This window comes from Solea senegalensis, unplaced genomic scaffold, assembly GCF_019176455.1.
Source record: "Solea senegalensis isolate Sse05_10M unplaced genomic scaffold, IFAPA_SoseM_1 scf7180000015468, whole genome shotgun sequence".
Lineage (NCBI taxonomy): Eukaryota > Metazoa > Chordata > Actinopteri > Pleuronectiformes > Soleidae > Solea > Solea senegalensis.
In genome coordinates, this window is record NW_025321338.1 from 69342 (window position 1) to 83701 (window position 14360).

Consider the following 14360-nt stretch of genomic DNA (forward strand, 5'->3'; position numbering starts at 1 on the left):
TGTGTCTGGAGTCCTTCCCTTTTCAAGTGTGGGAAGTCATGCCGTTGAAAGACACTTGACAGACCATATTTAGTATTTTACATGAAAACACTCTGGGATTATAATTCAACGACACAAAGAACCACACAAACTAAACCCTGCATTTATACTCGACATGTGTGGAACCACACTTACAGATAACTGAATTATAAACAATCGCTCACAACAGACTCCCTCCAAGAGAGTTTGTGGTCCACCATTGGTTTTGACACGATTGGTTATGCAAAGAACTGAGTGTGTGGAGCTGCTGTGGCCACAGGGGGGCTCCCAAGAGCACAGGACATGTCTCAAACGGGAGCATTTAGCCAAATATGACATTGTGTAAGTGATAATCACACAAAAATAACTAATTATGCAGTGTTAGTTCATTCAGCATATCTAATCTAATTCTTCTTACTAACATATAGGAGTTATTCACATATTTGGGTCTCAGTCTGAATCTAAAAGAACACTTGAGCGTTGTGTGCGTTTCAGCCCAGGAGAGAGTTTGGTTGCCTGGAGACTCGACCTAACAAGGTCAGAGGAGGAGACACCCCACCTGAGCCTCACCTGAGCTGCTGTCAGTCCTCGCTGAGGCTGCTGCAGCTCACAGGTGAGTGAACGACCTCTTATTACACCTCACATCACATCACCGTGCACTGCTGTAACACAGTTTCTCCACAGTGGAACCACAAAGTGATTCTCTTCTCTTCTCAGAAACCTCAGTAACAAAGTCATGTTGATGCTTGCTGACTTGACCTGAGTGAGAGTCAAAGACCTGAGCTGCCAGGGTCAGGCTCAGCAGGTTCAGGAGCAATACTGGACTGAAGTCCTCAAACGTGTGTGTTCATGTGTTCATGTGTTCATGTGTCCTCCAGCTCCTGGCGATTCATCATGTCTGCGATGCACTGGGAGGCCAGACGTCGTCAGAGCGCTCTGGACCGCAGGATGGCACAAATCAAACAACAGGTGAAGACAGGTGTGATATGATGTCCATACATCATCAGTGAGACTTATTAAGGTGGTTGTGTGGCAGGTTGTGACGGAGGAAAATAACATTACATTTACATTCATTCTAGTATGAAAGGAATACTTCATCCATTAGCATTTAGCTTTGTATTACTAGTATTTTCACAACCTCAGTTTCCTCTGAGTGGACAAATGTCTTCATTCTTGTCTGTTACGTGTCCACCAGTGACACTCAGTCACTTGGTCTGAGGCTTGAAACTGCAATGCTGATTCTGCACTTTTTAGACCTGCTTGTAGGGGGCGGGACCTCAGTCCCAGAATGTAAACATTGTCCGCCATCTTTGCTGTGTCACCGGTGGACACGTGACAAAGAGAAGAATGAAGACATTCAGAGAATAGATATTGAATGAAAAACACATTTTAACCACTGAACAAAAGCCTCAAATAATAAAATCTAGGCATTTTTAAGTTGGGTGATATACTGTATATATATATATATATATATATATATATACAGTATATATGAACATGTTGTTTGTGTTTGTGCTTTGTGAACCGCTCACTCCCTGACTGGCTGGAACTGTCACACAGATAAACTGCACTCTCAGTTCCATTTCTCCCACATTGCAGTGACACATTTTACTGATGCAATACATCCATGAGCCACCAGGGGGCCACAGCCCACACTTTGACACTGATTTAACAGGTTTATAAGAAGAACTTGAACATACTCCCACTGAGTGCATTTGTGTAATAAGACATTTTCTATTTTAAGGAAACAGAGGCCATTTTATGCCCTCATGTTTCTACAGAAGCTCAAATGGATAAAACAGCCAGATTATGCATTTGGTGTTTTTTCAAGGATGATTTCTACACAAACAAAAAAGACATTTTGGTTTATGAATGTGAGCAGAAGACGTTGTATCAGGATTTCTCACCCACTGGATCTTTGAAATCGTTCTAGATTCAGAATAAACAGACATTGAACACTGAGCAGAGGCTGATTGAAAACTGAGCAGGGACATGTGACACCTCAGCAGGAGGCCAAACCTGTTTCCTGCTTCAATCTGACAGCTTGTATCGTGTTGCTGATTTCCAGGACGCATTGGCAACCAGACAAAAACCCAGTGTGTCTCTTAAATACCGGAGTTAAAGGTGTTAAATACTGACATCTCTGTCCTGAGCTCCTGAGACAATGTCTTATTGTCTCTCTTTGTGTTTTTTTTGCTGCTCTGATCAGTTGATGCCTTTGTTGGTGTTGCATGTATCATAGTAGAAGCAGTCTTGTATAAAATACCTTAAAGGGTTACTTGAGTAAAAGTATCTTACCAGAAAATGACTGTTGGTGGGAGTTGAAGTGACTGTTTATAATATTACTGGCATTTACTGTACTTCAGTGTCCAAAGTCATTTTCTGATATAAAATGTACTCGGGTTAAGTAAAAGTATTAAAAAGTCAGGAGTTTAGAAAGATGGTGCAAAAGTCACTTGATGTATGCTGAAATTATGCTTAAAGGTTAATAGGAATTATTCATCAATAACAGAACTGCACCAATATCTCTTCTATTATCTGTCAAAGTCTGTGCTGCACACACGAGTGCCCCCGAGTCTCCTGCCAAGCAAACGGACGGACGGACGGACGGACGTTCCTTGCATTTAGATAAAACAGAACTTTTGACCCTTTGATCTACTACAAGGTTTCAGTTTTGGCCCTCAGAGAGGAAACAGATTATGTTGTTCATTAGGCATTCCTTGGCTAATACATGACTTGTGTGAGACACTTAACTGATTACAACCAGTGCAACAGGACACTGGTGTTACTAGGTCACAGGGACACGAGGCTGAAGCTCAGATATCTGAAACAAGTTGTTTTTTTCTGATGGGATTATAGAAAAGAACAACTGGAACAAGAATAAAAGAAAATAAGAAAGTATATTTATACTAGAAAACGTGAACTTGAGATGAAGAAAAGTCGAATGTAACCTACAGAGTGAACTAAATATATAATATATAAGTATTTGTAGTAGTTGAACTGCTTCCTGTGTATCTGCTGTCTTCTCAGCCTGTGGACGGGCGACCTGACACCTGCAGTGCAACTGCAACACAAGCGCAAACAGGTATTATTCATTTAACATGGATTACTATTACTAATATATAGAATATATCACTGTTTTATTTCATGTTATTATTATTGTTATACATTTATATTCTTAATGTTCTCGTGTAGCTGACTGTTTATCGGACAGATAAACATGTAAAATCCCATACAATCCAAAAATCCTATAAATCACACGCTTGATTATGCGTAATTGATAATGTAATAACTGAGCCAATAATGTAATAACTGAGGTATCACTTTATTTTATTTTCAATTTCTGGAGAGAAAGTGTCACACTTAGCCTTAATAGTGCAACTTGCAACAGATGCTTAAATATCTGACCTTAAAGATACCCCTCCGCCCTCAAACCCCCCTCCACAGGAGGCCTAAAGGAGCAATTAAGAGTCAATTTGGATTTATCTGTCACTCGTAAGAGTTCCGTTATAGTACTCTCTGTGTATCCAACTCTGTGACCATACAGACACTTTGACGGGGTAGTACGTTGCAGTTTTCAGTATGATATTGCAATTCACCGCCAGAACACTAGTGCTGCCGGAATGAGTCGTTAACTGACCAATGACAGCACCGCGGTCTCCATTGGTCTCAGTTGCCTCGACGGATGATAACATTTTGGAGGCACACGTCGGGCTTCAGAGAGCAAAGCTTTACTTTTACTCTGGGATTGTTGAATCGGCCAAAACCGTGTTAGAGCCAGTCTGATCTACAAAGCAACAGTACATTTCTTGCAGATTTGGCTGAAAATGTAATAACGAAGCTGATGTTTGTCTGATGCATATGCTCCAGATATGCTGCTCCTAAATTGATTTAATGCACTCATTCACCCACATATGCACAACCACGCGGTTCTTGAATTAAAGAAATCTGTGAATTCGATAAAGATACTTTCAACTTCATGTCATTCCAGAGGTTTTTGAAGTGTAGTTTTTTGTGTAGTTTGCTCATAAAATAGTGGAAGTCATAGTCAAATAAACATGAAATCATGTCTTAGTGACGATCTTTCATTGTCAAATGAATTCAACACGTTTTTTCATGGAAAAACATTTTTAATTTTGAATGAAACCTTTTTGGAATCTCAAAATGCCTCAAAGGGGTTTTACTGAGGGCTCTCTGTAGCCCGACATGTGCCTCCAAAAAGGGCAACTGAGACCAATGGAGAGCGCAGTGCTGTCATTGGTCAGTTAACGACTCATTCCCGCAGCCCCTAGTGTTCTGGCAGTGAATAACGTTGTGGTCACCGAGATGATAAACACGTAAACATGCAAATGAAACAGTGAACGTGTGTAGCTTAGCCTGTAGCCGACTATTGCTAATGCTAAACAACAGAACAAGCACACAAAGACAGTTTTACGGTTTGTAAATATTGTAATATAAGTATCGTTGGCACTGCTCCTTCCTTTAGGTGAAGTTTGGTGCTCTGTCCTGCTTTAAATTGCCCAAAGTTTGTGTAACAATCCTCCGTGAAGTGGTTAGCGCATACATGGAGGTATTTGGGAAATGTAGCAGGGTTATTCCCCTCAAATATGAAAGATATTCACTTGTTTATCACAACCCGGAACAGAGCAAACACTCGCTGAACCTTTTTTCGACATCTTCTCAACAAGAGTAGTTCTTCTTCTTCTACGGTTGAAAGTACGTCACCGGATGTGCCCGGACCAGGAGGCGCTGCTGTTTGTTTTAGGAGTGGTGAGATTCACCAGTGACGTAACTAGTCAACGGAAGTGCTGTTTCGCTTTGTAGAGGTCAGGAAAACAATCAAACCCTGCGCTCTCAGCAGTGGATGAAGTGATTGTTATGGACTTTTAGGGCTTCATAGACGAGGTCATGACGCAGATACACACACAACACAGCGTTCATTGGCACTTCATTGGCATATGGCCTCTTTAAACATCTGTTGCAAGATGCAATATTAAGGCTAAGTGTGACACTTTCTCACCAGAAATTGAAAATAAAATAAAGTGATACCTCAGTTATTATATTATCAAAGGATTTTTTTAATGCAAGGCCAATAACGTAATAAGTTATTACGTTATTGGCTCAACAACTTTATTACATTATTGTCAATTTATTACGTTATTGATTTTATTACATTTAAATTATGGGTTATTAGCTGTTATTACGCTATTGGCAGTCATTACGTTATCAGTTGCTACATGGTATAAAAGGTCTAAAATGACTGATATCAGTATTTGTAGATATAAATTAAATTATTTGTATAGCGCCAACTCATAACATACATTATCTCAGGTCTCTGTACATAGACAACATCAAGGAGAGCAGAGAATCCCAACAGTTCACACTAGGGGGCAGTGGAGAGAAAAAACTCCCTCTTAACAGTAGAAGAAATCTGTGACAGAACCAGGCTCAGAGATGTGCAGCATCTGCCTCGACCGGTTGGGGTGAAAGGAAAATGGGGGACAGAAAGTGATGATAAAAAAATCTTCTCTCATTTTTAGCTGAAAATCAGTGTCCCCACTGCAAAGGTGACCTGAAGGCAGCTGACCATCACAAAGTCAAGGCCCCCAATCGATCCTCTGTAGGTATGAGCACAGTTAAGATTTTTATTTGAAGTATTTTGAGCTGATTACATCGTGTTTGTCTTGCAGTCATTGCAGTACACCCAGCAGTGGTGAAGGAGGAACCAGCACTGTCCTCCTACAGAGAAGCAGACCTACATGCTGCGTTAGTGTGTGATATTTGTGACTATAGTAAACACATCAAGTTTATTCATTACTCACTTAAAATGTGTCTGAGCTCTGATTATCTGTAACACATCTAATGCTGTCAACATTTGTTTTTAATACCTGAGGTTATGTAGGATGAGGAATTCCCTTTTTCTTCTGAACCAAATGATGGACATTAATCAGAGTGAATTCATTCACTAATGCATCATCATTATCATAATAATTAGAATTGTGCAGACCAGTCTGTCATTTACAGACTGTTTAATTTCCACAAGTGAAGTCGATCTGATTCAATCAGATGAAGAGAGAATAGAAAGAAATGTAATCTCTCTTCTTGAGGACCAGACACACGGAAGCTTCAGAGAAACAGTCAGATCTGCAGGTCAGTGATGAAGAATGATTGTGACTTCTATAACCTGTGATTACTGTACGTACAAATACAAAGTGACATGCAGCACTCTTACAACGTCCAACCCCTGGAACCATTCACTAACTTTACAAGCGACAAACACAGAGTGCAGAGGAGCGTTGTGCAGCAGCAACATCGACCTTCATCATTCTCATCATCTGATGTGTGAACGTCCTCTTCTCTCATTTCCGATCATGAATATTAATCTAAGGCGTTTTTATGACTGTGGTCCATGATGGGCGTTACCTGAAGCCCTCATTACGAGATGGTTGTGATTTATAGATGGAAACTGGTGTGTGACGCGCGTGCGTTATTTTTATTGCGTGAGCAAATCCTCCTACGTTTCTTACGTTCGTACGTTAATTTTCATACCTACAGTTTTCTAAATGAGGCCACAGAGCATGTTTTGAAACGAGGCGCCAGAGAGAAAAAGAGTGTTTCCATCCTTCTTGGTACAACTGTGTTGTTTTGTGCAGTCTTCAATAATTACACATCTGTAAATAATAACATCTGTAAAAGAAATCCAACTTCACACAGTTCATTGATTTTGTGCTAATGGGCCTGTGACTAACACTTATTTTCATAATCGATTAACTGATTAGTTGATTGAAATGTTGATTGTTGTTTCGCAAACATGAAAATGACGATGTTCTCAAATGTCTAGTTCTGTCAATTAATTTCTTTTTTGAAAGAAACCAGAAAATATTTACATTTAAGAAGCTGAAAAACCCCACAGCTTGTTTTAGTTATTTAAAAATAACGTTAGAAAATTTAAAAATGATCTAAATACTTATTTGGGTCTGTGTGCTCTCAGGCCACAGAGTCCAGCTCCTTTGGTCCACACCAGGGTCTGTGCAGCAGTTTACTCATCAGTCTGGACTGGAAACATGTGCTAGAGATTAGAACACCATCACCAGCTCATATTCCAGGCCTCTTCAATCCTAGATGAAGTTATCATATCCTATTAATGAGATGAACAAAAAACGATATGTCCGTCCACTGTGTTTCTTCATGTGTGTCCGTCCTTCATGGAGGCGGGGTTTGCATCTGATGGGGTGTGGTGCTGTTGGCTCCACAGTCGATGAACTCGTATGTTTCCAGGGAGAGCTGCTCATAGTGAGCCAGGTAGTAAATGGTCATAGACATCCTGCAGCACAGCGAGCACAAAAACATCATGATGAAACTATAGTGACAATAAATAACTCTACAACAGGCTCTGACTTTAAAGACTGTCGCTGGTCCACTGCTGCTCTGTTTTTGTCACTTTAGGAAACACTTTTAAACGGACTGATCAACAACTCCTCTGATACCGATATTTCTCTATTGACTAATGTCACATGCCATTTTCATCCTTACATGGGAACACTACCGAAATTTGGATTTCCAACTCATGGCAACCTCATGTACCCCGAGTTTGACATGGGCCATTCTGTTAGCTGAGAACTGATGATGACCTGGTCCTGTCAATGTTGGACGAGCAGGTGGAAAGACTTTGCTTGTCATCTATATCTAGAGCGTTTGAACTTGCTGTGTTATTACCCTGTTATTGAAGTCATCTCATCCTCACACAGAAAAACACAAGCTACACAAACTAAAGCAGGGGTTTATTTTTCATCTCTAAAAAATGCTGTAACATAGGTACCTGTATGTACCTGGTCAGAGGACCAGAGTTCACTGGTATCATTGGCTTACGACAGTTGTCTAAACTAATCAAATGACACCATCACTGCCTGAAGAACATGACAGCACTGCAATCTCTGTAATAGTCAAACATGTCATCTTTTGCCCAGTTTCACAAATGTCTGTGTGTGTATGTGAAGATAAGAAACATGTGGAACAACGGTACTTACTGCAGGTGCAGATACAGGATGTGGACAGGTAGAGACACTTTCTTGCAGTAGTTACTAGAGAGTAGAAAAGGGCAGTGAACAGCTGAGGTGGAGACCAGCAGCAGCAACAATGACAACAAAGATAAACATGTGATTGAGCAGGAAGGCAAGGCTAACTTGTTAGCTGCCAGGTTAGCTAGTCTAACAGGTCCTGTGTGTATGTGTGTGTGTGTGGCAGTTAATACTCAGTGGAGCTAAAAAGCTGAACCTCAGAGAAGTGAGAAGAAATACACATCAATAATATAAAAGTGGAGCTGATTGTTTATCGTAGGCCAGGCTCACATGTAGCTGTTAGCTTTCATTAAGTTGTATAATAATAATGCAGACTCACTTCAGATTAGGGTCTGTCAGGTTGACGGGGATCAAGAAGGAATACTGTGAGGAGAAAAAGAGGAGGAGACAACACTAAGCACCAACTTCCTGAGATAATAATCCCAACGACATTAAGAGATGATTTCTCTTACTGTTGCTGTGATTTCTCTTAATGCTGTTGTGTTATCTCTTAATGTCGTTGTGATTTCTTCTAATGTCGTTGCGATTTCTCTTAATGTCGTTGTGTTATCTCTTAATATCGTTGTGTTACCTCTTAATGTCATTGTGATTTCTCCTAATGTCGTTGTGTTATCTCTTAATGTCGTTGTGATTTCTCTTAATGTCATTGTGATTGCTCTTAATGACGTTGTGTTAACTCTTAATGTCGTTGTGTTATCTCTTAATGTCGTTGTGTTATCGCTTAATGTCGTTGTGTTATCTCTTAATGTTGTTGTGATTTCTGGTACGAGTGTCTCACCGTTGTGACGGACCGAGGCCGGACAGAGGTGACGTTCTTAATAGACACCGTTCCCACCACCGTCTCAAAGTTGAGGGCCTGCACTGACAGGTTATAGGCCTGCACTGGTGCATAGTTGTTGTTGGTGATGTTCAACACGTTCTGGAAGGGGGAGAACAAGAATTCTGGATGAATAAAAGGAATGAATAGATTAATTAATCATACTTATCTGATAGATTCCAGTTTGTTCATGTTAATGATAAAGCCTCACTATAAACAACAGTTAATTGTGGAGTTCCACAAGGCTCAGTGCTTGGGCCTATACTTTTTACCTTATATATGCTTCCTCTAGGGAACATTATTAGAAAGCATAACATACACTTTCATTGTTATGCAGATGACACACAGCTATATTTATCAATGAGGCCGGATGAAATAAATCAGGTTGTTCAACTCCAGGAATGTCTCAGAGACATTAAGTCCTGGATGACCTGTAACTTTCTACTTTTAAACTTTTATACTCGGCCCTAAACACCTCAGAGAAAAACTTTCTGATCACATTATCACTTTAGATGACATCACCCTGGCTTCCAGTTCCACTGTAAGGAACCTTGGAGTTACTTTTGACCAGGAAATGTCATTTGATTCACACATAAAACTAATTTCCACCTGCGGAACATTCTGTCCTTACAGGATGCTGAAAAACTAGTTTGTGTTCCATGTAATGTAAAATGCTTTTGTTACATCTAGATTAGATTAGATGAGCCTGGTTCTGTCAGAGATTTCTTCCTGTTAAGAGGGAGTTTTTTCTCTCCACTGATGCCTAGTCTTTGCTCACTGTGTGAACTGTTGGGGTTCTCTGCTCTCTTTGATGTTGTCTATGTACAGTGCCTTGAGATAATGTATGTTATGATTTGGCGCTATACAAATAAAATTGAATTGAATTGGCTGGAGGTATTTTTGGTTATAATTTTGGTTACCCACCGTAATGTCGATGAGGACGTACTTGTCTGGGAAGTAAACAAGAGACGACTTCACTGCGACAGGAGACAAGAGGACGGAGCGAGGGAATAGGAAGAACAACACCAGAGTGCTAATTACCAGGCACACGCCAACAGACACAGCTACATACAGCTTCCTGGGACAGTGACAGAGAGAGAGAAAGTGTGAGGGTTTGATTTTTCAGTTAAAGGAATAATTTGTGGTTGTATCAGATAATAATAAATAATCAGCATAGTACACAATCTGTGAGATGAACAAAAGGCTCACAAGTAGGTGGTGGGAGTTACAGGAGCGACTGGTCTCTCTTCTTCCTTTTCTCTCCAAAACTCTGGAGCGTGCTATCTTTAATCAACTCCACTCCTACCTTCACCGGAACAACCTTCTTGAACCACTTCAGTCTGGTTTTAAAGCAGGTCACTCGACTGAAACTGCACTTCTTGCTGTCACTGAGTCAGGGCTGCCTCTCTCTCCTCTGTGCTCATCCTCTTGGACCTTTCTGCAGCGTTTGACACAGTTAACCACCAGATCCTTACTTCCTCCCTTCAAGAACTAGGTGTCTCAGGCTCTGCACTTACCCTACTCTCGTCCTATCTTCAAAACCGAACATACAGAGTAACCTGGAGAGGATCCGTGTCGGAACCCTGTCCTCTAGCTACTGGGGTCCCTCAGGGTTCTGTCTTGGGCCCTCTCCTCTTCTCTCTATACACCAACTCTCTTGGTTTAGTTATTCTCTCTCATGGTTTCTCCTATCACAGCTACGCCGATGACACCCAACTCATTCTCTCTTTTCCCAGCTCCGACACACAGGTAGCAGAACGGATCACCGCTTGTCTGACCGACATCTCTCAGTGGATGTCTGACCATCACCTGAAACTCAATCTTGACAAGACTGAATTTCTTATTCTCCCAGGAAAGGGCTCTCCCACCACAGATCTAACCATCACCCTCGACAACTCTGTGGTAACTCCTTCTCATACCGCAAGGAACCTGGGTGTGACACTTGACGACCATCTCTCCCTCACTGCCAACATTGCTGCAACAGCTCCATCTTGCAGATACATGTTGCACAACATCAGAAGGATGCGGCCTCTTCTAACCCAGAAGGCGGCACAGGTCCTGGTCCAGGCTCTTGTCATCTCACACTTGGACGACTGCACCTCCCTCCTGGCTGGTCTCCCTGTGTGTGCCATACGACCTCTGCAACTCATCCAGAATGCAGCACCTCGACTGGTCTTCAACTTACAAAAGTTCTCCCACACTACACCGCTCCTCCACTCCCTTCACTGACTTCCTGTAGCTGCTCGCATCCGCTCAAGACTCTAGTGCTTGCGTTCCATGCTACAAACGGATCCGGTCCAGCCTACATCCAGGACATGATCAAAACCTACACCCCAGCCCGCCCACTCCGCTCTGCATCAGTAAACCGGCTCGCTGCCCCCTCACTGAGAGGATCGCAGAGGCATTCGCAGAACTCGAGACTGTTCACTGTCCTCGCTCCCAAATGGTGGAACGATCTCCCCATCGACATCCGGACAGCTGAAAGCCTCCACATCTTCCGCCGCCGACTAAAAACACATTTCTTCCCGACTCTACCTCGACTAAGACGACGACAAAAAAACCAAAACAAAACAAAAACAACTTATACATCGCACTTATGACTAGCACTTCATAGTTTGGCTTACTTGAAGCTCTTATTTACTTCTAGCTCTTATTTGTACCCAAATGTTTAAATTATTGTAAGTTGCTTTGGATAAAAGTGTCTGCTAAATGACATGTAATGTAATGTCTACTGCTGCCTCATTTGGTAACTTAGTTTGACTTATGTAAATTCCAAACGCTCTAATCACAAGATAACACTTTTAAACTTTCTGGTAGAGGCAAAAAATCACTTACTTTCTTTATGGACTTTGGTGTGTGGAGAGAGACGTTTACAGAGCAACAAAAAACATCAATTTCAAGATAAGGAGAAAGGCTTTCCTAATGCAAAATAACGTGGAAAAGATAACCATGTTTTTCAGTGAAATGTATTGAATTGAATGGAATTCTTTTGTTTCTTACGTGTGTCTGGGCCTCAGCCTCTGGTCATTACAGGGGATAACAGCGACCAGCTTACTCTCCTGACCTGAAACACACACAAATCATGGTGTTACATGTTAGTGTGAAAACACAGCAGCAGCATTATTGTTATTGTAGTCTTATTAATAAAGAAACAAAGCAGGTGTTATCTGAAATGAAAGGTGATAAGTGTATTTTAAGAAACAGTAGATATTTTATTTAGAGTGTATTCACAGTGTATGGTCTTACAGAAATATTTATTTGGTTTATATCTACAGTTAATAATATAGAAATTATACCATGAAAATATTTTTCCCAACATCGTCCAGCTCGATTTGAGTGTTCTATTAGAGTGTTTTTGACATCAAACTATGCAAATGTTATCATATTACAAACAAACAATAAAGTGGAAAAGGGTTAGAATTGATCATATGCGACGCGACACATGTTTCAATACCTCTCGGTATACGTCCGGTGCCTTGGCAGGTCGGACAGGGAACAGTCTCTCCCGAGCGGTGTCCCCCACTAGAGCTCTGCTTTCTTCCATCATCATCCTCAATTATTGGCGTGTGGTCATTGTTTTGGTCACTCCCACTGTGCTGGTGACCAGCATCACATCTGCTGGAAACCGCCCCCATCCTAAAGCCAAGGAGAACACGTCAGATACAAGGCAGCTGCAACACAACTCAAACTAAATTCACATTGTCAAAATGAAGTGATGTTTGGCATCTCAGTGGAGAGTCCTGAGTAATACTCACCTCTGCTTTATCTCACTATCTCACTGTCACACGGTCTTTATGTCAACCACTCAATCTCTGTCACTGAGTCAAGTATCCAGATATTATGTAGAAGCCATATCACCCAGCCTTACAGAAATACTGATTTGGCATATATCATTATATATGTCCATATTTTTTATCTCATAATTTTGACTTTTTCCTCATAATTTTGACTTTTTATCTCAAAAGTTTGATTTTTTTTCTCATAATTTCGACTTTTTATCTCAAATATTTGATTTTTTCCTCATAATTCGACTTTTTATCTCATAACTTTGACTTTTCTCTCATAACTTCGACTTTTTATCTCATAACTTCGACTTTTTATCTCAAAATTTCGACTTACTTTGATGATATTTTCATTATCAAGTTTTACCTCTTTTTTCTGGCAGAACTGGGCGTCCATATATTACAGATAACTTGTTAATAACAAAAAAGAAAAACAAAGTGCAGAGAAAGTTCTATGTCCATGTCGACAGGCCTGAGCGCACGTGTGATCAAATGTACACTTCCGTTTGTCGCGGCGACAGCACGGACTCAATAAGAGGCCTGAACTACGCACTTTGTTTTCTCAGCTGACACAAAGTTAACGTAGCGTGAGTAAAGCGAAACTAACCACAGCGGAGACAGTGTGACGTAGCACACACACACAACATATGGCGTAAGTAAATACTGCTCCGTTAGCGACAACACGACATTACCCTTTGATTTGATATCTAACTCACAAACACACACACATCTGAAGAACCTCTTCATTTACTGACCCACAACGTCCTGCCGTTAGCTGTCACGAGAGCCGAGCTGAGCTATGTCATCATCATCATCATCACCTCCACACACACACACAACAACTTCCCGTGACAGCTTTCAAAGTAAAGGCAGTACATCCGGAAGAGGCTATAAATACCCTTTTACACAAGAAATATAAAAATACATTTGAGAGGGAGACATTTCCTTTATCCTTATCAAAACAGAGAAGTTCTCCTAATGTAGATAATTAGACACAACAACTTTACCATTAAATCATTATTTTCAAAATCATGATCTTAAAAAAACAAATTTATTGAATTATTCATTTCCATTATTATTATTAGTGCCTGCTGCTGCAATGCATTCTCGTGAGAACCCAGAGTTCTCACTAGAATGCATTGCAGCACAAGCATCTATTGTAATCCTACGCGTTTATTAGTGCCTGCTGCTGCAATGCATTCTTCTCACTAGAATGCATTGCAGCACAAGCTATTGTAATACTACGCGTTTATTAGTGCCTACTGCTGCAATGCATTCTAGTGAGAACCCAGAGTTCTCACTAGCACACATATATAATTTCCACATACACATGAATGGGAGACGGAGGGACGTGTGAATCTCTCTCTCCCTCTCTCTCTCTCTCTCCTTTAAAACTTGGTGTTTTAAGGTTGATTCCACCAAAATACCACTTTCTCTAAATACTTCAAGTTATTAAAGGTTCAATCCACCCAAATGTAACTCTTTTACCAGCACAAGTATCGTATCGTCCGAATTTTGACAAAAAAGTCATAATGAGTATGTCGTTCAAAATTAGAAAAAAAGTCGTAGTATAATATGCTGCTGAATTTTTACAAAAAGTCATAGGTTAGCATGTCGTTCAAAATTAGAAAAAAAGTCGTAGTATAATATGCTGCTGAATTTTTA

General features: G+C 40.7%; 1 protein-coding gene across 5 annotated transcripts; it reads right to left on the reverse strand.

Annotated features, from left to right (window-relative positions):
* Positions 1–5649: 5649 nt before the first annotated feature.
* Positions 5650–13538, reverse strand: LOC122762288 (transmembrane protein 106B-like). 5 transcript variants are annotated; one of them, XM_044017475.1, is made up of 8 exons: positions 13451–13538; positions 12368–12549; positions 11914–11977; positions 9838–9991; positions 8875–9015; positions 8416–8459; positions 8046–8099; positions 5650–7342 (listed from the first exon to the last, which is right to left on the reverse strand). In XM_044017475.1, the coding sequence occupies exons 2-8, from the start codon at positions 12546–12548 to the stop codon at positions 7222–7224; spliced, it is 759 nt and encodes a 252-aa protein (XP_043873410.1). In that variant the 5' UTR covers position 12549; positions 13451–13538; the 3' UTR covers positions 5650–7221. The 5 variants fall into 5 exon arrangements, with proteins under 5 accessions (XP_043873410.1, XP_043873412.1, XP_043873414.1 ...); XM_044017477.1 differs by lacking the exon at positions 13451–13538 and adding an exon at positions 13063–13444; XM_044017479.1 differs by lacking the exon at positions 13451–13538 and adding an exon at positions 13388–13408.
* Between the last annotated feature and the right edge of the window lie 822 nt (positions 13539–14360).